Genomic DNA, 24,348 nt, shown 5'->3' with positions numbered 1-24,348 from the left:
CTTCTTCTTTTTTTTAAAAGAAAATAATTTAACGAAAAGAGAAAAAAAGAAGTGAGAGAGTTTAACTGCCACAGGACAAGCCGTTGTTCAAGGGTGATGTTGATCGAGATCCTGTTCAAGCGCTGTGATGACATAGAAATTGCCCTCGGACCAAGGGAGTTGGCAGAGACGCATGTGAATGGATTCCAGGAATTAGGTATACGGAAGAATTCCTGCGAGAATTCAAGAACAAGAATTGAAATATAAAAATATAAAAATATTGAAGTGCTGTGCTGATACTGCAAACAGTAGTGCTCCCAATTTCAAAGGAAAATATGTGATGGTAGTTTGCTTCCTGTTCGTGTGGGGATATATATATTTGGGCTATTTTGTACTGATCTACCTAATCGAGGTACTCTATACAAAACTTAAAGTTTATGACCCAGCAACGGAAATCCGAAACGGTAATGACAAGCATACTGTACGACACTATGAAATGCCCACCTCCACTTAACCAAGAGATACTAATTGGCAGTGCATATATAGCGATCGGGACAAATCAGTGAAGGGTATGGCAAGGAGTAAATATAGGTCGGAGGCATGCCTGGGAAGTGGCTAATAAAAACTAACCGAGAAACATGCTCTCCATAGACTTGGTATTTTAGACTGTTCCAGTCAGGAAGAATTCACAGCCAGCAAATACACCTACCTGTACATCGTGTTGAAACAATGCCGGTGGCAAAAGTTGAGTGCCTGAGGTTGTACAGTACATACAAGTCTTACAGCTCGCTTCGCTCGACCGGTTTGCAAAAATATGCCTTCCAGGACTTTTCGTAGGCTACTACATGCATGTAGATAATAAATCTCCTTCCCAGCGGGCTTCGTACTCATATCTTGCCATATTTGTGTCACTGTCCTAGTTGTGCTGTGCTGCTGTTCTGACCGCCCGACCGCCCCGACAAAGGCCAAGAGGCTCCCCACCCCAACTCAACTCACCTCAACGACCAGACCAGACCAGACCAGATCTCACGACATCGTCCTGCTGGCTGCCTCTGCATCGCCGCTTCAGCCTTATCACGTTCCCCCCACTCCGTGCCTGCTGTGGTGTTTCTCTCCTCCCTCACTACTTCTGTCCTCTCCCCTCCCTCCAGGCTGAATCACTTTTCGCAGCAGCCGCCTCCCATCTCGTCTCCGACCCAGGCTGTCGATCATTTGTCCCTCCAGCCTGCACTATTTAGTTAGGTTAGTAACTCAGTCGGCCGGCCTTGCCCTGTCTGACGTCGCAGTGGTCCCTCCAACCCTTCCCTTCGTCGACGCAGGAGCTCTCGCCATTCGAGAGCCTGCTAATTTTCCTGCCAGGACAATCATCCATCCTCGTGAACGGGTCCCTTCCATCTCACCTCATCCCCCGCCCCCATTATCCCACTTCATCCTCGCCCACGTTTTCTCCGCTCTCTGTCGAGGGCTCACCGGTTGATAGCTTTCCTCCCGACCATACACGTCACGCCGCTGCTCGAGGTGGGGATCTTCTGCTGCGTGGGAGTTTTTGGTCGTGTGTGTCTGTTCGCTGCCCGGATCAGGGTGGTATAGTGAAAGATGGTAGACGGAGAGACAGGCCCTACGTGGAAGTTTACACAGTGAGTCTCCTCTTGTTGGAGTCCTGCCAATTTATGCGACTCTAACCGTGGTGATAGATGCTTTGGTGACAAGGGGGATGTAGAGGATATCACGGAAGGTACTTCCCATGCTATCCCTATGGCTGTACCGCTTTCGATGATGAAAAATGAGGATTTGCTTACATTCGCAACTAACGCGATCCAGCGGATATTATTTCGACTGTTGAGTTCGACCACACTGGGAATTACCTCGCTACGGGAGATAAGGGTGGGAGAGTGGTATTATTCGAGAGGAACGAAACGGTAAGCAGCTCCCCCGCCTTCCCACCTGCTGTCTCACCTCTGACTCTTTCTCCTCAGAAAAAAACATGCGAGTATAAATTCCACACCGAATTTCAATCGCACGAGCCCGAATTCGACTACCTCAAGTCCCTAGAGATCGAAGAAAAGATCAACAAGATAAAATGGTGCAGGCGACAAAATGCTTCACACTTCCTCCTCTCCACCAACGACAAGACGATAAAGCTGTGGAAGGTGTTCGATAAGTCGCTGAAGGTGGTTGCGGAAAATAACCTATCTCACGAGCTCACGCCGGCGGGTGTCATAGGCGGAGGAGCACCGCGGCCGCCGCACATCAGGTTCAAAGATGCCTCCGCCCTCAAGCTGCCGAGAATGACGCACCACGATACCGTCGTGGCCGCAGTGCCTCGGAGAACCTATGCGAATGCCCACGCATATCATATTAACAGTATCTCCGTCAACAGCGACGGGGAGACTTTTATCAGCAGCGATGACCTGAGGATCAATTTGTGGAATCTGAATATTCAAGACCAGAGCTTCAACATTGTTGACATCAAACCAGCGAACATGGAGGAGTTGACGGAGGTTATCACCGCGTCGGAGTTCCATCCCATCAGCTGTAACTGGTTCATGTACGCCAGTTCGAAAGGCACCATCAAGCTGGCCGATATGCGACAGCGAGCCCTGTGTGATGAACACCAGAAACGTATGGCTTGCATGCAGGCATATCTCTCTTGTGTCAAGCTGCTAACATGTAAATCTTCTAGTGTTCGAGCAAGAGGAAGATGCCTCGTCCCGCTCCTTCTTTTCCGAAATCATTTCCTCCATCTCCGACGTCCGTTTCTCCCACGACGGCCGCTACATCCTCTCTCGTGACTATTTGACCGTGAAGATCTGGGATGTCAACATGGAAAGGCAACCGATCAAGGTGATCCCGATCCATGAACATCTCCGACCTCGACTGTGCGACACGTATGAAAACGACAGTATATTTGACAAATTTGAGGTGGTGTTCTCGGGCGACGCCGAGAATGTCATGACGGGTAGCTATAACAACAACTTCATGATTTATCCCACAGACCCGAACAAGGAAACCGAGGTGGTATTACAGGCGGATAAGTCCGCGTTCAAGGCCAAGAAGGTTGGCGTTCCGACGCCCATCAACAAGAGCGGGAGGAGGAACGGATCAAGGGCCAACAGCCCGGCGGGTGCGGGTTCACGCATGAGGAAGGAGACCGACGCCGATCAGATCGATTTCAACAAGAAGATCTTGCATATGAGCTGGCATCCATTCGAGGACAGTATTGCCATCGCGGCTACAAATAACGTGAGAATTTCCCCCTTCACTATTCTTTTTATTATTATGGTACTAATTATTTCCTCCCTTTCCCGCCATACAGCTCTTTGTCTTCTCAGCATTGTAATGTGCAGGATAATATCTGGTCATGCTATGGTGGTTTCTGTTGGCGAGAATGACGAGGACGATGGCCGAACTCATGAATCGACTCCCTGTATGGAAGCCAACTGTCACGAAAAAAAAAACGAACCAGGTGATGCAGAAAAAATTGGTAGAAATTACAGCCACAAAATTCAATATCCACGTTGCTGGTTGAGACTTTCCGATTTACATGCGAACTTCTTAGGTCATGCATCTTCTGACGTTTGCATGTGGTGCCCCCGTGTATTTTGGTATCTGTTTCCCATCACCTGTCTCTCCAGGGGCCTGACAGAGTCTCCGGTAGACGCTGCGATTCCGTCTTTTCCCCTCTCATTTCGCCCCTTCTCATTGTTAAAGCATTCTCTCGGAAATCATCTTGTTCCGGAGCTACGCTTACCGATCTTGATCCGATCCGAGTGGTTCTTCTCTCTATGTGTTCTTTGTCTGTTCTCAGCAGCATGGGGTTGCTTTCAGGGCTTCTGTCTGTCACGCACTACCTAGACATTTTTTTTTGATGATTCATCCAGGTCGTACTTATTATTGAGGTGGGGTGGATAAAATCCATATCATGAATGAGTTGAAGCTGTGCTTTTGTTACGTTATCTCATGGGCGCCGTTTGCCTGTCCTCTTGAGCAGCAGATATATGTGGACACCTTTATAATCAGACTATTACTTACGCGCTATTATAAAAGAATTACAGAATGGTAGATGTAAGGACCTTTTTCTTTTTCTTTTTCTTTTTCTTTTTTTGCCAGGTACCTTTTTACCTATCTGCCTAAGGTTTTGTACAGTATCATGGGGAATATGGTACCGAATATAGATGTAAGCCCACCTGGAAATGAGATAAAAAAAAACTATAATAGTCGACAGGCCTGGGAGCCAAAAGTCCGTGGCATAGACCAGGTATGTTCTTTCTTCAAGCCAGTAGAGAAGCGAAACATTCAAGGTATGTAGGTTATCCAGTGCTCATTCAAAGCTTTCTTCTGTAGCTGTCCGGATCAATCCTCGACGTCATATCTCTGGATGCCACAACGCTAATCCCATCTGGGCAGGAGACCCAAGATCCAGTTCCATTTTATCTTCAGGTTGTGCCAGCCAATCAGTGAATAAGTTCATAGTTCTCGGAATAATGTAACACCGCCCCCGGCTGCCTGTGCCGCTATGTTCAAACCCGGTTAGCGAATACTGCCTCTCTCCACCGCTCCAGTGCGCGCAAAGTAAGTCTCCCCGTTGAACCGCTGTTTGCTTCGGCAATCTCCTCTTTATCTGCTTGTCTGTGGCTGCACTGTTCATCACGTCGCAAGACTCCAGAGATTCTGATATAGGGATCTTTATCTCTTCCTTCTGGGTCTTTGTGAAAATTGCAGCGATGTTTGTTTCAAATTTCTTCTAGTTGTCTCTCTTCCCACGGCCAAGAAGCAAGACAAACTTCGAGAAGTTATCGCTGGCATCCGTGTTCTGTTTTCTGTCAGACGAGAAGAAGCCTTTTTCCAACCTCTTGGCAGATCGTCTTATCTGTAGAAGCGTTTGCTGCTAGATCATTTTTCATGTGTTGATAATGAACCCCTCTGGGAACGACAGCTGGCACTCCTCTGCAGGAGGCCCGCCATCGCACCCCGGCATGGAGCAGCCTCGCCCTCTGGGCTCGTTCGGGTAAGTTTTTTATCTCTTCGCGGAGTCTTTTTTTCTGTCGAGGTTCAAAGGATTTGCTCTGATGCTTTCCATTTTTCCCGACAGACAAAACCCTGGTCAGCAAGGCCCCTCGTCGCAACCCGCGGGACCAGTCCTGCCACCTCCAACCGGTAAGAATCCAGTTCGCATAGCCGAGTTTCGTTGCTTGATCTGACGATTATCCCCGGTGTAGGTCCGTTTCATCCTGTCAGCCAAGCTGGAGGACACTCGTTGCCCGGTCTGGCAGATCTGACTCAAGGGCCCGGTGGACCACACCAGCCGCCTCCATACGGACAACATCCTCAACCTTCGCATAGCACTGGCCACTCGCTTCCGGGCATCGGTCAAGCGATGCAGCATCCTTCTCCTCAGTTGAACCGCGACCGCGAACGAGACTCGAGGGAGCGCGAAATGCTGGAGAGACAGCGGCATGAGGAGATGGCACACCGGGAACGCGAACAGCGCGAGCGCGAACGGGAGCAACTAGAACGTCAGCAGCGCGAACAACAGCATCACCCGGTTCAGAGTCATACCGGCTCGATTCCCATTCATCAGCCCGTCGCCTCGAAGGTCCCCAACTCCATTCACGGGCCCAACGGACTACTCTCCAATCTCGGAGCGAGCGCGCCGCCGAACCAGCCGCAGAATACCATGCAGTCTGCTGGTGGTCCTGGGGGTCTGTACGGAGCTCAGATGCAGCATGGCGAGAATACACCCCGGCCTTACATGCAGCATACCCAAGGGCCTCCCTCGCAGCCGATGATGGGATACAATACCTCTGCGCCTCCACAGATGCCTGGAAACGTAGCGGCTCTACAGGGCCAACAACCAATCTTGAATGTAAGTCTCAGTCAGTTTTCTTGTTCACGGTCGTTCATTTTGGGGTGTGGAAAACGTAAGGAAAGATATGTTCGTGGGGACACGTGACGAGCACAGTGCGGATGTGCTTCGTGAAGGAGCCTCCGGCCTCTGGTTGAGTCACGAAAATTCACCTGTCCCCCACTTGTATCCAACATGACTGTCCAACCCTCTTGAGCAAGTTGCTGGGCAATCTTAACCCAGTCGCTGTCAAAATGCCTGACGCGTGCTATCGAGATGCGTATGTTATATGGAACCATCGGCTAATGGGGCGATTTACCTGGCAGGATGCGCTCAGTTACCTGGACCAGGTTAAGGTGCGGTTTGTCGACCAACCAGATGTCTACAACCGCTTCCTTGATATCATGAAGGACTTCAAGAGTCAAGCGTATGGCAACATTACCTAATACTTTTTGGGTATTGAATTTGCTGACAAACATCAGGATCGACACTCCCGGAGTGATCCAGCGTGTTTCTACGCTCTTTAATGGGCATCCTGCACTCATCCAGGGCTTCAACACGTTCCTGCCACCGGGGTACCGGATCGAGTGTGGAACCGAAGATAATCCAGATGCAATTCGTGTTACGACACCCTCGGGCACGAATACGCTCTCGATGCCTCCTCGAGCACGCCCTTCTATGGAGTCCACTGGCGAAATGGGCCCGTCCAGTAATCTCGCACCACCAGGACGCCCTGATTACTATGATCAGTCTCGAGGCGGCTGGCAACAAGCACAGCACCAGCAACAGGGAGGTATTGCTGGCTCCTATTCGCCCAGCAACCGCGTTATGGGTGCGGGCCTGTATGGACAGCAAGCTGGTCAAAATCAACCTCAAGACCACCACTACGATTATCAGAATCAGCAGGAGCAGCAAGCATCCGCGAACGCCGCTGCCCTTCATCAGCAGGAACAGCGAGGAGTTTCGCAGCTGCAGAGCGCCGTCTCAGCTGCATCAGGACGGCCTTCGATGTTGCAGACGTCTTCGGGAACTACCCCAGGGCATGGAGTCGGCCAGCCTATGAGTAACCTGTCGGGACTGGGGTCCTTGCAGGGCTCGCAGCCAGATCTGAACAAACGCGGGCCAGTCGAGTTTAATCATGCCATTAGCTATGTCAATAAGATCAAGGTGAGTAATATAACAGAAATCATCGACAAGGCATTCCTGATAGGAGGGACTAATTCGGGTGATTCCTGCAGAACCGTTTCGCAAGTGCTCCGGAGATCTACAAACAGTTTCTTGAAATCTTGCAGACCTATCAGCGCGAGTCTAAGCCTATTCAGGATGTGTATGCTCAAGTCACTCAGCTCTTCAACACTGCTCCAGACCTGTTGGAGGACTTCAAGCAGTTCTTGCCAGAGTCCGCTGCTCAAGCCAAGCAGCAGGGACAGCATGGCCGGCCAGCAGTTGATGAGCAACCTCCTGTGAGCAACGTGCGTGGGGAGCCTGCTTATCCTTCAGCGGGCGCTGCCGCTCAATCACAGACACCTGGTCGTGATGTCAAAATGCCACCTCTTGGTCAATTCAATGTTAAGGATTCTGCAAAGGAAAGCAAGAAGCGACGAGGTGGACCGGGCTCCACAGGTGTGCTGGGTGCTCCTGTTTCGGGGCCTTCAACCACTGTTGAGACCACCAGAATGACTGATATGCAATCCAATCGTGCGCCAAGCGTCCAGGCTGCGGGTGCGAACAAGGTGAGGACCATCATTTGTCGCGCATCAACCTTGAATATACTTTTTAGTAGTTCTGAAGGCAGTACTAACTCTTGCGATACTCAGAGGGCCAAGGTTCATCATACGAAGCCGTCACAGTCAGACGCCCCTGCCATGTCACCATCCCTTGTTCCTGCGTTGCCTGAACCGATTCCTCCGACCTTTTCTCTCACTCCCAACCAGGAAGAGTTTGCTTTCTTTGACCGTGTGAAGAAATTCATCGGTAACAAGCAGACCTTCGGGGAGTTCCTCAAGCTTTGCAACCTTTATTCGACTGATCTTATCGACCGGAATGTGCTTGTGAAGAGAGCTGCTGGGTTCATTGGTTCAAACCCTGAGCTCATGTCTTGGTTCAAACGTTTCATGCACATTGAGGACCCCGAGGACAAGGTGATCGACCTGAAGCCGAAGCAGGAGCCTGGTGTGGTAAATCTTTCTCACTGCCGCTCTCTTGGTCCGAGCTATCGTCTGCTCCCGAAGCGTGAACGACAGAAGCCTTGCAGTGGTCGTGATCAGTTGTGCTACAGTGTGCTGAATGACGAATGGGCATCCCACCCGACTTGGGAGTCTGAGGATTCTGGCTTTGTTGCGCATCGCAAAAACCAGTATGAAGATGCTCTCCATCGGATTGAAGAGGATCGGCATGATTATGACCATCATATCGAGGCCTGTACTCGGACTATCCAACTCATTGAGCCGATTGTCCAGCAGTTTACTGTCATGTCTGAAGCTGAACGAGCAAACTTCAAGCTTCCTCCTGGACTTGGTGGTCAGAGTGAAGCCATCTACAAGCGCGTGATCAAGAAAGTGTATGATCGTACTCGTGGCGAGAAGATCATCCATGATATGTTTGAGCGGCCATGTCACGTCTTGCCTATCATCTTGTTCCGCTTGAAGCAGAAGTGTGAGGAGTGGAAGGCCAGCCAGGTAAGTTAACGCGTTGTCATTTTCTGGAGAAACACACACACCGTCTGACTCCAATTTTTCATAGCGCGAGTGGGATAAGGTCTGGCGAGAGCAGATGCAGAAGGCTTTCTGGCGCAGTCTCGACCATCAAGCGATCACGAACAAGGGGACAGATAAGAAGTTATTTGCAGCCAAGCACATCCACAATGAGATCCAGGCGAAGTTTGAGGAAGGAAGGAATATCCGCAAGAGCGGATATCAGATCCCTAAGCATCAGTTTGAGTTTGAATTTACGGACCCGGCCGTCATCATCGACGCTACTCATCTGCTGCTGACCTTTATCGACCGGAATTCGGCCGGTTTCGGTACCGATCCTCAGAGGGTGATGGCGTTCATCAAAGACTTTATTCCCATCTTCTTTGGCATGGACCGCGATACCTTCCACATGTACATGAACGAAGCCATCAACGGAACGTCTCCAACAGACGAGGCCGACGATGAAAGTATGGCCGTCGAAGATGCTTCTACTACGCGCAGCCGCCGGTTCGTAACGAACAAGAAGCTCGATCTGCTTCGCGACGTGCTTGAGCGCCGGGGTGAGAAGAGTTCTCGTGGCGAAAAGGAAGGCAGTGCCCCGATCAGCCGTGACGGTACTCCTGACGCGGTCCTCGTGCCATCAACCCCTATCCCTGATCCCACCGAACCATTCGATGTCTCCGAGCTCAAGTGGATGGAACATCCTGGGCAGGGCAACTTCAACATGCAGCGAGAGTACACTCTCAACCAGGCCTACGAGAAGAAGGTGCACCATCTGTACTGCAACCTCACTATCTACTGCTTCTTCCGCACCTTCGAGATCCTGTACAGCCGCCTTTTGAAAATCAAATTGCATGAGAAGGAAGCCCGCGAGGACGTTCGTCGTGCTCTCCTTCCGAAGGCGGCTCACGATCTCGGCCTGATCGATAAGCTGCCCACCGACTTCTTCTATGACTGCGACCCCAAGGCCAACCTGTACCAGCAGATTATCCGCATGTGCGAGGAGGTTGTCAAAGGGGATCTGGAGCAGTCTCATCTCGAGGAGACGTTGCGTCGGTATTACCTGAAGAGCGGGTACCAGCTTTATAACCTGGAGAAGATCCTCGGCGGTATCGCGCGATTTGCTGGCGGTGTCTTCAACAGCGATCCGAAGGACCGCAGTGCGGACATCATTAATCTCTTCTTCAAGGAGCGCGACAAAGAGGAGACCACTCACAACCAGGAAATCCAGTACCGCAAGCAAGTTGAGAGACTGGTCAAGGAGGGTGATATCTACCGCATTACTTACGTAAGTTTCTTTTTTGCGAGTTTCTTAGCCCGTTCGACTTTTAACTGACCACTTCTCAGAACCCTTCGACGCAGAAGACATATGTTCAACTGATGACTGCTGAAGATAGCACCCTCGAGAATGAGGAGTTGAGCCAGGAGGCGCGCTGGTCGTATTACGTTTCCGCCTACACCATGCGCGACCCGACGGAAGGAGTGCCGTTTTCGCAGATGCGGATGCCATTCCTCAAACGGAACCTGCCGCCGAAGATGGAACAGGATGAGGAGTACGACCGGTACTACCGCCGTCTGGTGAACCATGATGGCCTGATCATCCGTATCTGTGCGAACAGTTACCACATCCTGTACGAGCCCGGTAGTCACGACTGGTGGTGGCGTCCGGCGGTGTCCAACAAGGAAGAAGCGGAGGAGAAAGCCAAGGAAGAGGCCGTTGTCAAGGAGCGCCGTCGCGACCGCTTCCGGGAGAAGTTTGTCAACAACCCTGTCTGGGCTCATGGGCTCAGCAAGGATGAGGTTGACGAGGCCAACAAGCGGTTCCGTTCGTGGGTCAAGGGCCCCGAGCCGGAAAGCACCAAGGCGGCGGAGAGCTCGGCTGATGCGTCGAACAAGGACAAGGATGCTGAGATGGTGGATGCTGAGGCTGCCCCTCAAGCCCAGGAATAAGCACGCATGACGCATGATGCGTCACGAATCACGCATCAGCCATTGAGCTGGCACAAGCGGACGCTTCTGTCATTTCTTCTTGTACGGTACTTCTTCTGCGCACTATTATCTGCTCATCTTTCGTGCTCCACAATTCTTGCCCGGCTTATTGCCTGCAGCAGCTCAGCTGTCGCAGGCCGAGGAGAATTGGCGCATGCATTTGATGGGGCGCATGACTGGTTATTTCACACGGTGGACTTCGTCGGCGTTCAATCTGGGTGTTTTCATGTCTCAGGGTTTCTTTGCGGCGTCTGCGGTAGCCTAGCCAGCCGTCCAGATCTGACCTCGATCGACGGGCCGGGACAGCTATACTGATACTTTACAAGCCCTTTCGGCCTGGTACACCTGGCTCTCCTGGTCTGCACATGGATGGAACTGGCTTAGGAGGAATCGGTTGGGAACAAACTGTGTCAGTGTCTGTATGTATTCTAGGAATTTCTTTTCTTTCTGTCTGTTCTGTTTCTGCGATGTTGTTGCTCTGTGTACCTGCTGTATGATAAAAGGATAGGTAGAATCCAAAATCTATCGACGGGGATGATAGCGACTGTGATGAGCTTCAGCTTCTCATTGTAGTGCTTTAGTTGACCAGGTTCTTGTACTACTATTATTTTTGTATTACTACTATTTACTGTTGTTGATCGTTGGTTTAACATTCGCCGGGTGTATACAATCTGTCGCCCTGAAGTTAGGAGTATGTGCTGGTAGTGCTGCATGCATGCTGACATAAGCAGTTCCGTGTGCCCGAGCCCTGATAGCCGGGCTGTAGCCGAGCGCTTCCTTTCTCGCGGGTTGCCGAAGCCGATGGATCATGGACGACCGGCCCAGTGACGGGACGGACCAGGCCCAGACTGTCGGGTCAGAAACAGAAGGGACAGGACTCGCTGTCAACGACACTGAAATTGATTCTGATTGTGGAGTAATGTAGTCTAGATATTTTATTTTATTTTTATATACTGATGTATACTGTAATTGATAGACTAGTGTATATTCTGGAAGAGGCATCCTGTTTGCGGCGTGCCGGGATTCCGCCACCGTATTAGATTTAGTACTCTCGGGCGATCCGTTACGTCAGAGTGCAGTGTCCGCAAGCTAATCAATTGTCCGTCATGGACTCATGGCAACGAATTGCGCACGGCACAGAGGATAAGGGGGAGGGTGCGAAACGGGAAATGAGACAGGGCTTCATGATGCCTTTGATGTCCCTTTTCTCTGTAGGAATAATCATTCATTAATTTGTATATGTAGTGCAACGGTGGGAATGACATGTATGTCCCATCCCAGCTGGATTTCCCCGGCACAGGGCCCGCTCTATCTCAATCAATCACTGGGGGATTGGGATCATTATTGGCTGAAACATGTCGTGACTCTCCTGCACAGACTGATAGGCCTTTAGGCTTTGCCGAGCAAGCTCAGCTTAAGATGGGGCGTGAGTCGTGACGGGCGTCCTGTCCTCTCTTTTTCCTTCCATTTCTATTTCCATCCATCCCATCCGGGCCCGCATTCCCAACTTTGCCTTCACTTTTTTTTTCTTTACCTCTTTGGACTCCTTCTCTCCGGACCACTCTCCACCTTTTCCCCTCTTTCTCGTCGGTGTGTTGCCGTGTTGCCCGTGGGGCTAGAGGATGAATTTTTGATTCTCCTTTCTCCAGAGTCCAGCTTCCCTTCTACCCTCCTTCCTGTACCTGTAGTGTCTTCCCTCTTCTCTCCCTCGTTCCTTTCCCTCATCCCACGTCGCTATGGCTGCTTCCGCGTTGTTGAGGAGCCGTGTTCGGCGGCCTTCGCTGCTGAGCAAGCTGGCCAAGCCGGAGGATCTCATTGACTTGTTCCCTCATGGTACCTATATCGGCTGGTCGGGCTTTACGGGTGTGGGATATCCCAAGTGAGATCCGCCGTCATCAACTAGTTGAAAAACTTCTCGCTAATGGTGATTGCTTCCAGAAAAGTCCCAACCGCGCTGGCCGATCATGTCGAGAAGAACGGTCTGGAGGGAAAGCTCAAATACACGCTGTTTGTGGGCGCCTCGTCTGGTGCTGAGACGGAAAACCGCTGGGCTAGACTCAACATGATTGAGCGGCGGAGTCCGCACCAGGTCGGCAAGGAGATTGCGAAGGGCATCAACAATGGGAACATCAAGTTCTTCGATAAGCATCTGAGCATGTTCCCGTCTGATCTTGTTTACGTGAGTTTCCTTCAGTGTGTTTCGACAGTGTCGTGTTGTGACTGACTTCATCAGGGTTGGTATACCAAAGACAAGCCGAAGAACAAGATCGATGTGGCAGTGATCGAGGCCACCGCCATCACTGAGGAGGGAGGCATCATTCCTGGAGCTTCCGTTGGCGCGTCTCCCGAGCTCGTCCAGATGGCCGATAAGGTCATCATCGAAGTCAACACCGCCACTCCCTCGTTTGAAGGTCTGCACGACATCACTATGTCTGATGTCCCTCCCCGGAGGAAACCGTACCTTGTCATGAACCCCGAGGACCGGATCGGTACTCCGTACATCCCCGTCGACCCGGAGAAGGTCGTTGCCATTGTCGAGTCGGACTACCCCGACATGACCCTGCCTAACTCGCCCGAAGACGAGACGTCGCGTGGCATCGCCCGTCACCTCATCGAATTCCTTCAGCACGAAGTCAAGATGGGACGGTTGCCGGAGAACCTGCTGCCGCTCCAGTCCGGCATCGGCAACATCGCCAACGCCGTCATTGGCGGGCTCAGCCAGGGCGCTAACTTCCGCAACCTGAAGGTGTGGACTGAAGTCCTTCAGGATTCCTTCCTCGACCTGTTCGACAGCGGCCACTTGGACTTCGCGACGGCCACCTCGATTCGCTTCTCGCCCGATGGCTTCAAGCGGTTCTATGACAACTGGGACCGCTATGTGCCCAAGCTCCTCCTCCGTTCGCAGCAGGTGTCCAACTCGCCTGAGATCATCCGCCGGCTGGGCGTCATTGGCATGAACACCCCCGTCGAAGTCGACATCTATGCCCACGCCAACAGCACCTGTGTCATGGGCTCGCGCATGCTCAACGGTCTGGGCGGCTCGGCCGACTTCCTCCGCAACGCGAAGTACAGTATCATGCACACGCCCAGCACGCGTCCGAGCAAGTCCGACCCGACGGGTGTTAGCTGCATTGTTCCGTTCTGTACGCATATTGACCAGACTGAGCACGATCTGGATGTTGTTGTCACTGAACAGGTAAGTCATGTCGATACTTGCACCTCCATGAGAAAGTCATTGTCTAACATCTGTCTGTCACAGGGTCTCGCCGACGTCCGCGGCCTCTCACCCCGCGAGCGCGCCCGCGTCATCATCGACAAGTGCGCTCACCCAGATTACAAGCCTATCCTGCAGGACTACTTCGACCGCGCCGAGTACGAGTGTCTCAAGAAGGGCATGGGTCACGAACCGCACCTGCTCTTCAAGGCGTTCAAGATGCACCAGAACCTGGCTGAGAAGGGCACGATGAAGATTGACTCTTGGGACTGAGCGGGTTTTCTCTTTGCTTGTAAACACAGGGACGTTTCATTTCTTTGCATCAGGAAGCAGTTTGGTAAAATAGCGGGATTTTTTTTTCTTGAACATTTTTGTCTTCTTGGTGGTGTTGGTCAGGCAGGCAGTTAGATAAATCATCACACCTGTCCAGGCTTCTTCATTATGTGTCCATACCAAGAGCCTGAATAGTACCCATGTAATAGAACATCAGCATGAGCAGATATGATACAAATGTATTATTAGTGGTACAACAAATGTCGGGACCACTTTGTGGTTTGATGGAGGTAGTTCACTGTTCACTAGATATTAAATTAAAGAAGACTTGGGGAAATTGCTTATTTCCGTATGAGGGAGGTATGTACCTACCTGTCAGCTCTTCCCCAGAAATCCATGGCAACCACTAGTCCAAATCAGGTATCTAATACCGTGTGCCGGACGGACGGGGGTAGATACCCCATCCAGTTTGGCGACCCCGTGACTTGGTTTGCCTCTCGTCGCTTCCAAATTTAGAAGGTTCGACTCCCTCGACTTGTCGATGGATAATGTTACTGCAAGCATCCGAGGAGAGGGAAATCGACACGTCATTATCCCAATGGCGTGAAATCATACATAATTTCACTTACAGGTTCAAAATATAGATCTAGAATCATTACCAGAATATATATATATATAAATACAGTTTAACTGTGTCTAGAATTTTGTGATTATAATGCAGTTAATTAACTGATTTAGAGTCAAAGTCTGGCATTATGTTATTGTCTGTTGGCGGGATACAGTTACATCTAGATCAGATTCATCAAGAAGTTGGTGTCATGGCACCTCTTTTTGGCTGGGTCTGCAAGATTGTCTAGGTTTTGCTCGTACTTAGACTATGTGGAAGTTTGTGGTGAGGTGGTTAAAGAAAAGGAACGAGGAAAAGAACGAGAAAAAGAACGAGAAAAAGAACGAGAAAAAGAACGAGAAAAAGAACGAGAAAAAGAACGATAGAAGAGAGGGTTTATTCTTCTGTACAGATAATCTTATTCATGTCATGGAGTCATCTATATACTCATGCAAATAATACAGATGCTAATCTAATCCAGGTTCTGTACAAAGGCTAACTAGCAGGACCAATGCAGGATCTTGTCTTGGTCCTAGAATATGAGATGGTTGGTATGGTAAGTTTTCGGTATCAATCAATTAATTAATCAATTTGTCTGTTAATTCATTACCTGCCGAGAAAGAGAAAGAGAAAAAGAAAGAAAAGAAAGAAAGAAAGCAGGAGGTTCCATTGTTATGGGTTTCGTACAGTGATAATTAATCATATTACTGTGACTTACTGTGACTTAGGGAGGGATGGAGCAACCATCCATTGCTCTCAACTGTCTACCTTGTCGACATAGGTGCCTACCAGATGAGGTAAGACTGAGAATACATGCATTCTTTTTAGCAGAGTAAGTAGATAATCTAATTTAATTCCTATTTCGAGTAGATCACATCACTGCCCTCTGAACAGTATTCGGACTATAAACTGAATACAGCGACAACAACTAGCTAGATTGTTTTCGAATAATCGACGGGGATGAACGAAGCTGGAAGGCCTCGGGGAAAGGTGAGGCAGGTAAGGTAAGATGTACATACGTATATCGAGGGCAGCGAAGGAGGAGAATTATCTTGGTGGACCTACACTTTACGAAATCGAGCCAGTTAATGAATGGCCTGAGATGACCTTCTAGATGCCAGCGGGTGGTTGGGTAGTAATCACCTACAGCGAGCGTCGAGGGGACCTCTTATAGGAGGCCAAGCCCAGGACTATAACAAGATGCTCACATGTTTGAATCCTGTAACTGGTAAGATTGACTACAGTGGTGGAAGGGTTCTGGCTAGTATACACCTCATGTGTAGGAGAGAACCTATAGAATGCCACCATATAGTATACCTATAGGTACAGGGTATCTTAGAGTATGGTTCTTATTCATATACCCCCATTTAATGGACTCTATACTTAGTATATTATAGGACTTCCTAGTGCTTTTTGTTAGGTTTTTTTCTCTTAGGGGCTACTTTATGTAGCGATAGTCACGATACTCCTTAGTGGGTGATGGCTCAGAATAGCACGGAATTACGGTCCTATATGCCCTTATATACTGTCAGCGCCTAGGAGTACTAGGTGGTAGTGATCTCACCTGTGAACCAACCAAGTACCCAAGACAAAGGAAGGAGATAGAAGCTGATCGGCTATGTTGGTTTTTGGGCTTAAAATCAGCTTGTTTTTCTTATCTTCTTGCTATTTTATTGATCTTTTCTAATCACTGTCGTTTCTCTCTGTCATACTAGGAATTCTAGTCTAATAAAAATTCAATTGTGTTATCATTTTATCATAGACTGGTAAATCTCAGTGTGGCGCAACTGCACCATAAGAGCCAATCTGGGACTATAAATAGAAGGAATACTCTCTCCCTGACCTTCTAGATTCGAGTCAAATTAAATGATATATATATGAACATCGTCCCATAGACGTCATATAAAACTATAGCCAATATTACATACAATTCAACTTTACGCACAACAGCCCGCTCCATCAATATGGCTCATTGGATATCCATTATCCATCCTCCAGCCTCAACTATGTATGTACATCCTGTTCGATTAAAAAAAAAAGCCATATACAACTGCTAGGTACCCACGTATTCAGAGGCAGGAAGTTCATGCCGCTCGTATGCTGCTGACTCTACCGGTTCTGCGGCAAGGCTCTCGGACGGTAATTCCGCTTTCGCTCCCATGCCCGTCTGCCATTGCTCCTCTTCGTTTTGCGTCGAAGGCTGGACGTGCCCGTACCGGATGGTCTTTCCTCTGCGGCGGACGTAAAGCACTCCGATAATCACGAAAGCGACGACGGCGAGACCTCCCACAACGCCTCCCACGATGGCTCCGATGGGAGTCGTGGGTGATTTGGCGGCGGCGGCGGTGGTAGCTGACGATGCTAAGGGCGTTGAGGGCGATGCTGTAGCAGTCGTTGTTGTAGAAGTGGTCGGAGTCGCTGATGCTGATGCCGAAGTACTACTCGTTTTCGCCTGGTCGGTGATATTGAAATAGTGGGTGTTGAAATGGCTGTCGGGGGTTGTATCCCCATAATAGGCCTCTATATAATATATATCGGAGGAATTCATTCCCATTCGGCTCACGGCCCATGGAAGGGAACCATTGTCCGACAACACTTATATATGTCGAGCACATAGAATTAGTCTTTCTGAAATCCTGATGAGTTCTTTCTGGTAGTCAAAGCTAACCTGCAATCTGAGCACATGCCGCATTGACCTGGAAAGAGCACTCATTGCCATTGATGTCTTGCATCAACCATAAATTGAGCACTTCATCGCTTGTTGAGACGTCCCATGTGAGGGTAATGTGTTGGCCCACAGTGAACGCCAAATCCGAAATATACTCCCCCTGGGCGCCGGATGCAGGCGGATAGGTAAACTGATCCGCAAAGACGGCAGCGACGCTAGCAAGGAGAAATAACAATTGAAAAAACCGTTCCATCTCAGTCAAAGGCAGGCAGGCAGGTATATCAAAAATTTCAATACTGGGAAAAACAGTCGATTCAAGATTTTATCCAGTAAATCGCCATATGCGGGCTGGTCATGTTCTTTTAACGACTCCCAAGTCTCAGCCTCGTCCGCCCCCCTTTTCGTCCTCTCTTCCTTCAGCCTTTTTGCTTTCTTTTTCATCGATTCGTGTCTGCCCTAGGTATCTATACATAGGTAGCTGGACCATGCCTAATCAGGTGGAGAGCGCCGCCTCTTGTTTTGTGCAGGTGCTGATGCGGCTGCAGGTAGAACAAAAATACAAGTACACCATCGGACTCCAAGCCATCAGATTAACCGCAGCTCCTACAATGGTTTAAAAGGGACCAAAGTATGGAATAATGCACAACACAACCCTAAATTCTTGAGGAAAGAGGCCAAAGCCCGTCATGATCCTAGACGGTTCCTAGCTGTAGCGATGTGACAGGGGTTTGTCCCGAGTAGGGAGGGGAATAGGATGCAGGAAAACGGAATGCAATAAATGGACTAGCTATCTACGGAGTATAATTGGAAGGCAAAAAAACGTTGTACCCTGGTTTATTATACACTCCATAAACTTATTTTTAGACAGAAAGACTGCATTTATAGTAGGAAAACTCCTAGCCTTGTTCAATGTCTTATTTACACGGAGTATTATACCTGACTAGGACTAGTGATAGAGGTGCGGCTATGCTGACTATTCCAGATGTAGGAATTGCAAGGGACAAAAAAAAAGTATCTGCAAAGGGAAATGCTCAGTCGAGAAGCACAATCAGGGAAAAATAAGGATGTTGGTTGGCAATGTTGAATTGAGGAGGTTGACGGTTTCCAGATGGATGTCATCGGATGGAGCCGAATCACCAGGTCATTAAACCGGATGAGGAAGCTCCCGTCTCCACCTGGGCACTGCACGTGTCAGGTGGAGACTGGAGATGGTCCACTGAGGTAGCTTAGGTAATATTTACCTCCCACTTAGTTATAGATGTGTCCTGATTCTCCCTAGTTCAACATTATTGTTGCCTCCAACGTCTCCTGATTTGGCTGCTGAATCGAACGTTTATTTTGGAGCGCGATCTTTTTATCGCAGCCCCCATGTCCGGAACTGTCGGCAGCTTGGACGAAAATTCGCCCCCACTTCAGCCTCAGGTGCAACTGCACAGAATGATTCTCCCCAGCTCTTTGTCTATTATTTCTGCGGATTTGCAGGTCCTGGAATATGATGAATCTGCTCAGCAGATATATGTTGAAGTTGCGTGGTCGGTTTGTTTTGCGGTCTGCTCTGAGCAGCATTCGTCAACGTTGGAAAAGAATCGACCATGGATTCGGATGATGACCAACAGTATCTCAAGCTACCATTGCTAGAAAAATCCGGGAGTGGAAAACAAGTCAAGGTAGAAGCGTTGTCTCTACCCGATGATCACTCTGACGTGACCTTTCTCTCCGAGCGGGACGTCAACCGATTATTGCGAATTGCCAGAAGAATCTGGATCAATGGAAAGCATTATCTTTCCAGATTACACGAGCACATCAGACAGCGTGAGCATATCCCGCAAAAAGGCCCCCGCGTTCGTCGATGGCGGATCAGCGATTCCACCAGGGCAAGGATGCGCTCTTTGAAGATCGACATGGAGCTGAAACGGGACGCTTGCCGGAGAAGGGAATGCCACGTCCAGATCATCGACTGTGGTGCCTTCCCTTTTGGCCCCTGCAAGAATATAGTCATGGAGCAGCTACAACTTGCTCATCGCGGTGGCTATACTCGTGAGGAATGCTTAATGTATCGGGATGACGTGAGGCAAGACGTCATGAGTGTGGTTAAGAAACTCGTCGAGTTTTTACAGATTTCGGAAGTTGAACTCGATGAGAAGAGCAATGCTCATGTCAAGGCCATCGCACATGAGCTCGATCGTTTGCAGCCACACACGGCTGAAATCCCGGCCTCAATTGCTACAGCAATGGCTCTGCATTGCATACATCTTTTTATTGTTGCAGGCCAATGATGAAATATTACCACGTCCTAATGAGGCTTTACAGTATGTTTCTTTTCTTTTCTGGGAATCTTGCTCATAATCATCATTATCATCATCATTATCATCCAAACTCAGCTGTCTAACACATTTTGGAGTATTTTTTTAGAGGAGATTCATAGAATCGCCGAGCCAAATTATGTCCCCACTGAAGCAGATATTATCTGTACTTTAAGGAACAGAAGGCGCTTCCGTGAATGCACTCTCATGCTGAACCCTCTCACAGTCCATTTCTGGGATCAGGTCAAATATGCGCCATGCGACAAGGTGATGAACACTGTGTTTCCCGGGTATGAAGACCTTACGGCCATTATGCTTGTCGTCGATCTCGCTCTCTGTAATCAGCGTTCGGCGGATCCGGATCTCAATGTAATGACGAATGCTCTCAACCGGTTTGACCGGCTTGTCAATTCGCCGCGTCTGGCACATTGCTGCTTCATCCTGCTGCTCAGCAATGTCAACACCTTCCGGAGACAGGTCGCGTCTTCCGTCCTGGATGATTGGTTCCCCGACCACTTCGCGGGTAGCAAGGACGTGAACGGCACAATCGAGTATCTTATTGGACAATTCAGGCTGCGCAATCGGGGTAAATCGCCTCTCTATCCCTATCTGCTTGCCGATGCAACCGACGTGGCCAACTTCCGCTCGATATTGGCGTCGATTCAGCAGGTCTTGCTTCGTGAGTGTATTACCCAACTTTTCACAGTCGCAAAGCGACATCGGCGAGGGAAGAAGGAAACAAGAACTGAGGTGAAGCAGAAAATGTGTCAATCTTGGAAGATCATTATGCAGGAAGAAGCTACTCTTATAAGGGTAGCAAAGTCCTGAAATTTTGGAGACATGATTACAGATATAACGTGGAGATTTCTTTTTAAATAAAAACTTCAAAGGATGCTCTTGACAAGACAATGACTTTCTAATATCAAGCTGGGCTATGTAAGGCATCCAGAGACATGCCAATAAGTGTACTGTCGGGATAATGCAATCGATGGGGGGCATGGAAGTTTCAGAGTCGGGTGGAATTATTATGGTCGCATAGATCGTGGCCCAAAGTCTTTGTTGATGTTGATTAACGCCACAAATGAATTGGTAAGTGAACGGAAAGTATCCATGATGCTTGTTGGCCGGTCCTTCACAAGGTTCTTGTTGCTTAAGGGGTTCCTTCCCTTCCTGAGTACAGGCCATAAAATATCCTTCCCCAATATCCTTCCGTTGGCACTTACATAAAGCGACTGTTCCTGCTCCCTTCTCTCTCTTTCCCATAATATTATCTATACCTACTAGACCATTAAATCCTTTCCTGCTTGATCACCTTGCCTTCTACACCACTTCAGGTTTACTTGAAATCCTCTAGTTGTTTCGTTTGAGAACCTGTCATTGTATAACCCAGCTCCGCTAATTGTGTGCGAGCCGACTCAATTCTGAACAGTCTGGTATTAGGGTTCGGCACTTTCTGATTGACGGAAGAGCTCCTGAATATCTCGAAATCTGGAGCGGATCATTCGGGGGATACCGACGAAATAGTTTGATGCCGAAACAACAACCAAGAGTATCACGGAAGTGGCCGCCCTCAGTCCGTTGTCCATGACATGCGTCCACAGAATTGCTTGAGGTCCCGACAACGACCCGGCAACAGCTAAAATGAGGAATATAAACACACAGAACCTCTTCCAAGCCCATAGAAGGACGATCGTAGAGGGCATGTTTTCCACTGGGAAGCCTTGTTTCCCTTGCTCCGTCTCCTCACTGACCTGCTTCTAGCATTGATGTCGAAAAGTCATGGCCGCTCTGCTTCGGATGAAGAGACGAACACTATAAGCCGACAATATTAGGATGATCGAGAGGACAAAAAAGACCGCGATCGGAACCCCCCTCATGCAGTTCATTCACCTGCATGCTCAAGAGGCTCGCCGACAGGGTGAGCGGGAGAAAGAAGAACGCAAATTCGGTGAGCCTTGTGACGCTTTCAGCTTCTGAGATTCCTCGTTTGCTTTCCAGAATGGCCATACTACTTGCCAGAGACTTGGAAATAGTCTCTAGGCGTTTCAAAATGATGAGTTTCTGTCGAGCGCTATGTTTGATTATGTAAGGGTCTTTACTTGCTGTATTATGTTGCAACGTATCTGACTTGAACAGTGCATGGAAGAACTCCGCGACAAAGTAGTCTTTTACCAGAAATCGGGCATGATTTCTGTTTTGGATTGCGACACCGCTGTGGTCAAATCCGATGTTCTCGTGCCAGCTCTCCTGGCCGAATCCCTTCGAGACTCTGTTCGTTCTCTAGAGGATGTTCCAGAGAAGGAAAAAGACTGGCATCCAGGATCATGCAACAAAGTTCTGGATCTTCTTCATCCGTCTCTCTTTCCTTTGATATACGGACGGTCGAGAGCGTTGCCTTCCGGAACGGTTCCCCTGGAAGACTGCTCTCGTTTTATTCGGCAAGGGAGAGCCAGTGGATCCTCCGCTTGCAGACGACCATCGTTATCATCTAAAGTCCGGAGCCTGGAGTATTGGAATAAGCCTCAAAGCCTGGGGGAGCTTCCAATGGCTCCCGTCCAATGTTTCGTTTTCGGAAGATGGATCGCCTAAAATCACCAGCTACATCAACAATCTCCACCCGCAAAAGCACAAAGATCTATATGGAATTCTTGAACAATTCGTGGCTTGTTCGATCCCACTCTGGAATGAGTGCCTATCATGGTTTCAGAGACGATACCGAGTACAAGCAGTTGAAGCATCTCTCGAAGACTTTATACTGCCAGCAGGTATGAAATATTACCCACCCCGCGATGGAGCGGACGGTCAGTTCGACTCGGACGACGAAAGCGACGGCATAACACTGGAGGAGGTGAGAAAAGATGGTTTGTTCTGGGAGCCTGACTTTCAAAGGTGGTTCCTCCAGCATCGCATTTTGATACAGAAAGAACCAGATGCCTTCCTCTCTCGCAAACATTGGGAATCTCGACGCGGACACCGCCCTGTTGATCTTCAAAAGGATTTCCGTTCTGTTGGTTTGCAAATCATATTCAAACTGGCAAATATCCACCCCACACCAGAAAACCCAGAATACGAAGGTGGCTCGTGGCATATTGAAGGAGCACTGAATGAACATATTTGCGCCACAGCTCTGTACTACTATGACGAGCAGAATATTACTAAAAGCAATCTTGCTTTCCGCCAGTCTATAGATGCCGAAGTGATGGGCTTATCCCATGAACAGGTACATTCCTTCACCGTCGTAGACACCAAATAAAACTGGCTGACGACTCCCAGTATGAGTATGAGTCTCTGGAAATTTGCTACGGAATTCAAAATGAGGAGGCGGCCATTCAAGAGCTTGGCCATGTTCTTACTCGACCAGGCCGTCTGCTCGCGTTTCCAAATGTCCTTCAACACCAAGTCCAACCGTTCCGTCTTGCCGATCCGACCAAGCCCGGACACCGCAAGATCTTTGCAATGTTCCTCGTTGATCCATACGTCCGTGTTCTTTCGACTGCAAATGTGCCCCCTCAGCGGAGAGATTGGTGGGCTGTGGAAGTGCGGAAGATCCCTCCATTTGACACTCTCCCCAAGGAACTCTTCGACATGATCATAGGGTTCGTGGACGGTTTCCCTCTGAGCTGGGAAGAGGCAGTGTGAGTGAGGGAGGATCTGATGAATGAACGGGGGGCTTTGGTGGATAAGGTAAATGATCATATGGAACAGGTATGTAAATATAAAACCGCTGACGACTACGATGATAAAGATGGTATATTGACTCTGCTGCAGAACACTTTTTCGTTTTGTGAGCACTAAGGCCTGGCTGGCTACGTGCAACCTACCTTGACGTCCTTCCGAGGAACTATATGAGTAGAGTGATTTGACAAAAATATCCCCAATCTATCAATTTTTCCCTGTCAGGGGGAGATATGTCTTGAATTCAAGCAATACTTTTCATGTATCATGTTTAGATGTATGTATGTACCAATCTCTGGACCCAGGGATGTTGAACTTCCGCTCAGACAACACCTGCCTGCCACGATCGGACCTTTAATTCTCTCCATTGTTTTATTTATGCGCGTAGTCATATGCTTTCGTTCCTGGTAGGAGTGGGAGCATTTTATAATCATGATTCCTCAGAATGTGCTTTGCGTGTAGACAATTTTTATCTGTGCTACTGTCCCTTTTCTTTTTTTTTGGCCGCCGCCGCTGCTATCAAGACGATGTGATTCAGACCTTTTGAACAAAGCCTGAGACCTTACCAGAATCGAGGGCCATATCGTTGGGAGGAATAAAAAGTTCAGACACCGCTTGACCTGGACCTGTGATAGATCAAGTATGTGCAGGCGTATCTTAGCACGCAAGTTCTACAGAATCGCTATTTATCCTCCATTCATTTGACTCTGCTTATACAATTGGCGTGTAGAAACCGAATCTCCTTTTCGGGCAGTATTTCTTCTTCAGAGCCTTTAGCTTGTCTAGCCGCCATGACTCGTACCCGTACCAATTCCTCGGCTGTTCCTCTCCATGAACCCTTGGTATTGGGCTTTCGATTTCGACACAGCGATCATTAATCGAATATCATAGTGCCTAGAAAAGGCCATGCTTCAGACAGAAGGCGTGTGAACTGGCTAGTCTGTCCAATTTGTGATAGTTGGGTCTCCCATACAGATTTTGTCTCATTTCCGCCCAGCATCTTCATGAAGAGCTGATAGGCGATATACATGTATGTATAGCATTCTCCCTATGAAAACAGGCTCATTCGCCTAAGTGCATCCGCCATCTGTCTGACTGATCA

At 49.1% G+C, this 24,348-nt stretch overlaps 6 protein-coding genes across 6 annotated transcripts; 5 read left to right on the top strand and 1 right to left on the bottom strand.

The window, feature by feature from the left end:
* Nucleotides 1–1,575: 1,575 nt before the first annotated feature.
* Nucleotides 1,576–3,319, top strand: VTN77DRAFT_5120 (uncharacterized protein; the record flags this gene model as incomplete). Its single annotated transcript, XM_069421255.1, has 6 exons — nucleotides 1,576–1,616; nucleotides 1,674–1,714; nucleotides 1,801–1,898; nucleotides 1,956–2,601; nucleotides 2,663–3,222; nucleotides 3,296–3,319. The coding sequence occupies 6 exons, from the start codon at nucleotides 1,576–1,578 to the stop codon at nucleotides 3,317–3,319; spliced, it is 1,410 nt and encodes a 469-aa protein (XP_069277114.1).
* Nucleotides 3,320–3,345: 26 nt separating this feature from the next.
* VTN77DRAFT_5119 (uncharacterized protein) lies at nucleotides 3,346–3,834 on the top strand (the record flags this gene model as incomplete). The annotated part of the gene is made up of 1 exon (XM_069421253.1): nucleotides 3,346–3,834. One exon carries the CDS (start codon nucleotides 3,346–3,348, stop codon nucleotides 3,832–3,834), a length of 489 nt encoding a protein of 162 aa, XP_069277113.1.
* Nucleotides 3,835–4,892: 1,058 nt separating this feature from the next.
* VTN77DRAFT_5118 (uncharacterized protein) lies at nucleotides 4,893–10,467 on the top strand (the record flags this gene model as incomplete). Its single annotated transcript, XM_069421252.1, has 9 exons — nucleotides 4,893–4,987; nucleotides 5,072–5,136; nucleotides 5,199–5,845; nucleotides 6,151–6,251; nucleotides 6,307–6,991; nucleotides 7,063–7,557; nucleotides 7,642–8,502; nucleotides 8,567–9,805; nucleotides 9,865–10,467. 9 exons carry the CDS (start codon nucleotides 4,893–4,895, stop codon nucleotides 10,465–10,467), a joined length of 4,791 nt encoding a protein of 1,596 aa, XP_069277112.1.
* Nucleotides 10,468–12,242: 1,775 nt separating this feature from the next.
* On the top strand, nucleotides 12,243–13,993 carry VTN77DRAFT_5117 (uncharacterized protein; the record flags this gene model as incomplete). Its single annotated transcript, XM_069421251.1, has 4 exons — nucleotides 12,243–12,385; nucleotides 12,445–12,685; nucleotides 12,740–13,702; nucleotides 13,766–13,993. The coding sequence occupies 4 exons, from the start codon at nucleotides 12,243–12,245 to the stop codon at nucleotides 13,991–13,993; spliced, it is 1,575 nt and encodes a 524-aa protein (XP_069277111.1).
* A 2,660-nt stretch (nucleotides 13,994–16,653) lies between these two features.
* Nucleotides 16,654–17,521, bottom strand: VTN77DRAFT_5116 (uncharacterized protein; the record flags this gene model as incomplete). Its single annotated transcript, XM_069421250.1, has 2 exons — nucleotides 16,654–17,195; nucleotides 17,269–17,521. The coding sequence occupies 2 exons, from the start codon at nucleotides 17,519–17,521 to the stop codon at nucleotides 16,654–16,656; spliced, it is 795 nt and encodes a 264-aa protein (XP_069277110.1).
* Nucleotides 17,522–19,148: 1,627 nt separating this feature from the next.
* Nucleotides 19,149–23,210, top strand: VTN77DRAFT_5115 (uncharacterized protein; the record flags this gene model as incomplete). The annotated part of the gene is made up of 7 exons (XM_069421249.1): nucleotides 19,149–19,452; nucleotides 19,798–20,254; nucleotides 21,453–21,519; nucleotides 21,612–21,656; nucleotides 21,708–21,842; nucleotides 22,015–22,791; nucleotides 22,845–23,210. The coding sequence occupies 7 exons, from the start codon at nucleotides 19,149–19,151 to the stop codon at nucleotides 23,208–23,210; spliced, it is 2,151 nt and encodes a 716-aa protein (XP_069277109.1).
* Nucleotides 23,211–24,348: the final 1,138 nt, after the last annotated feature.

This window comes from Rasamsonia byssochlamydoides, assembly GCF_041956645.1.
Source record: "Rasamsonia byssochlamydoides strain NRRL 3658 unplaced genomic scaffold VTN77scaffold_37, whole genome shotgun sequence".
Taxonomy (NCBI): Eukaryota; Fungi; Ascomycota; class Eurotiomycetes; order Eurotiales; family Trichocomaceae; genus Rasamsonia; species Rasamsonia byssochlamydoides.
This window is presented reverse-complemented; position numbering and strand designations above follow the sequence as displayed.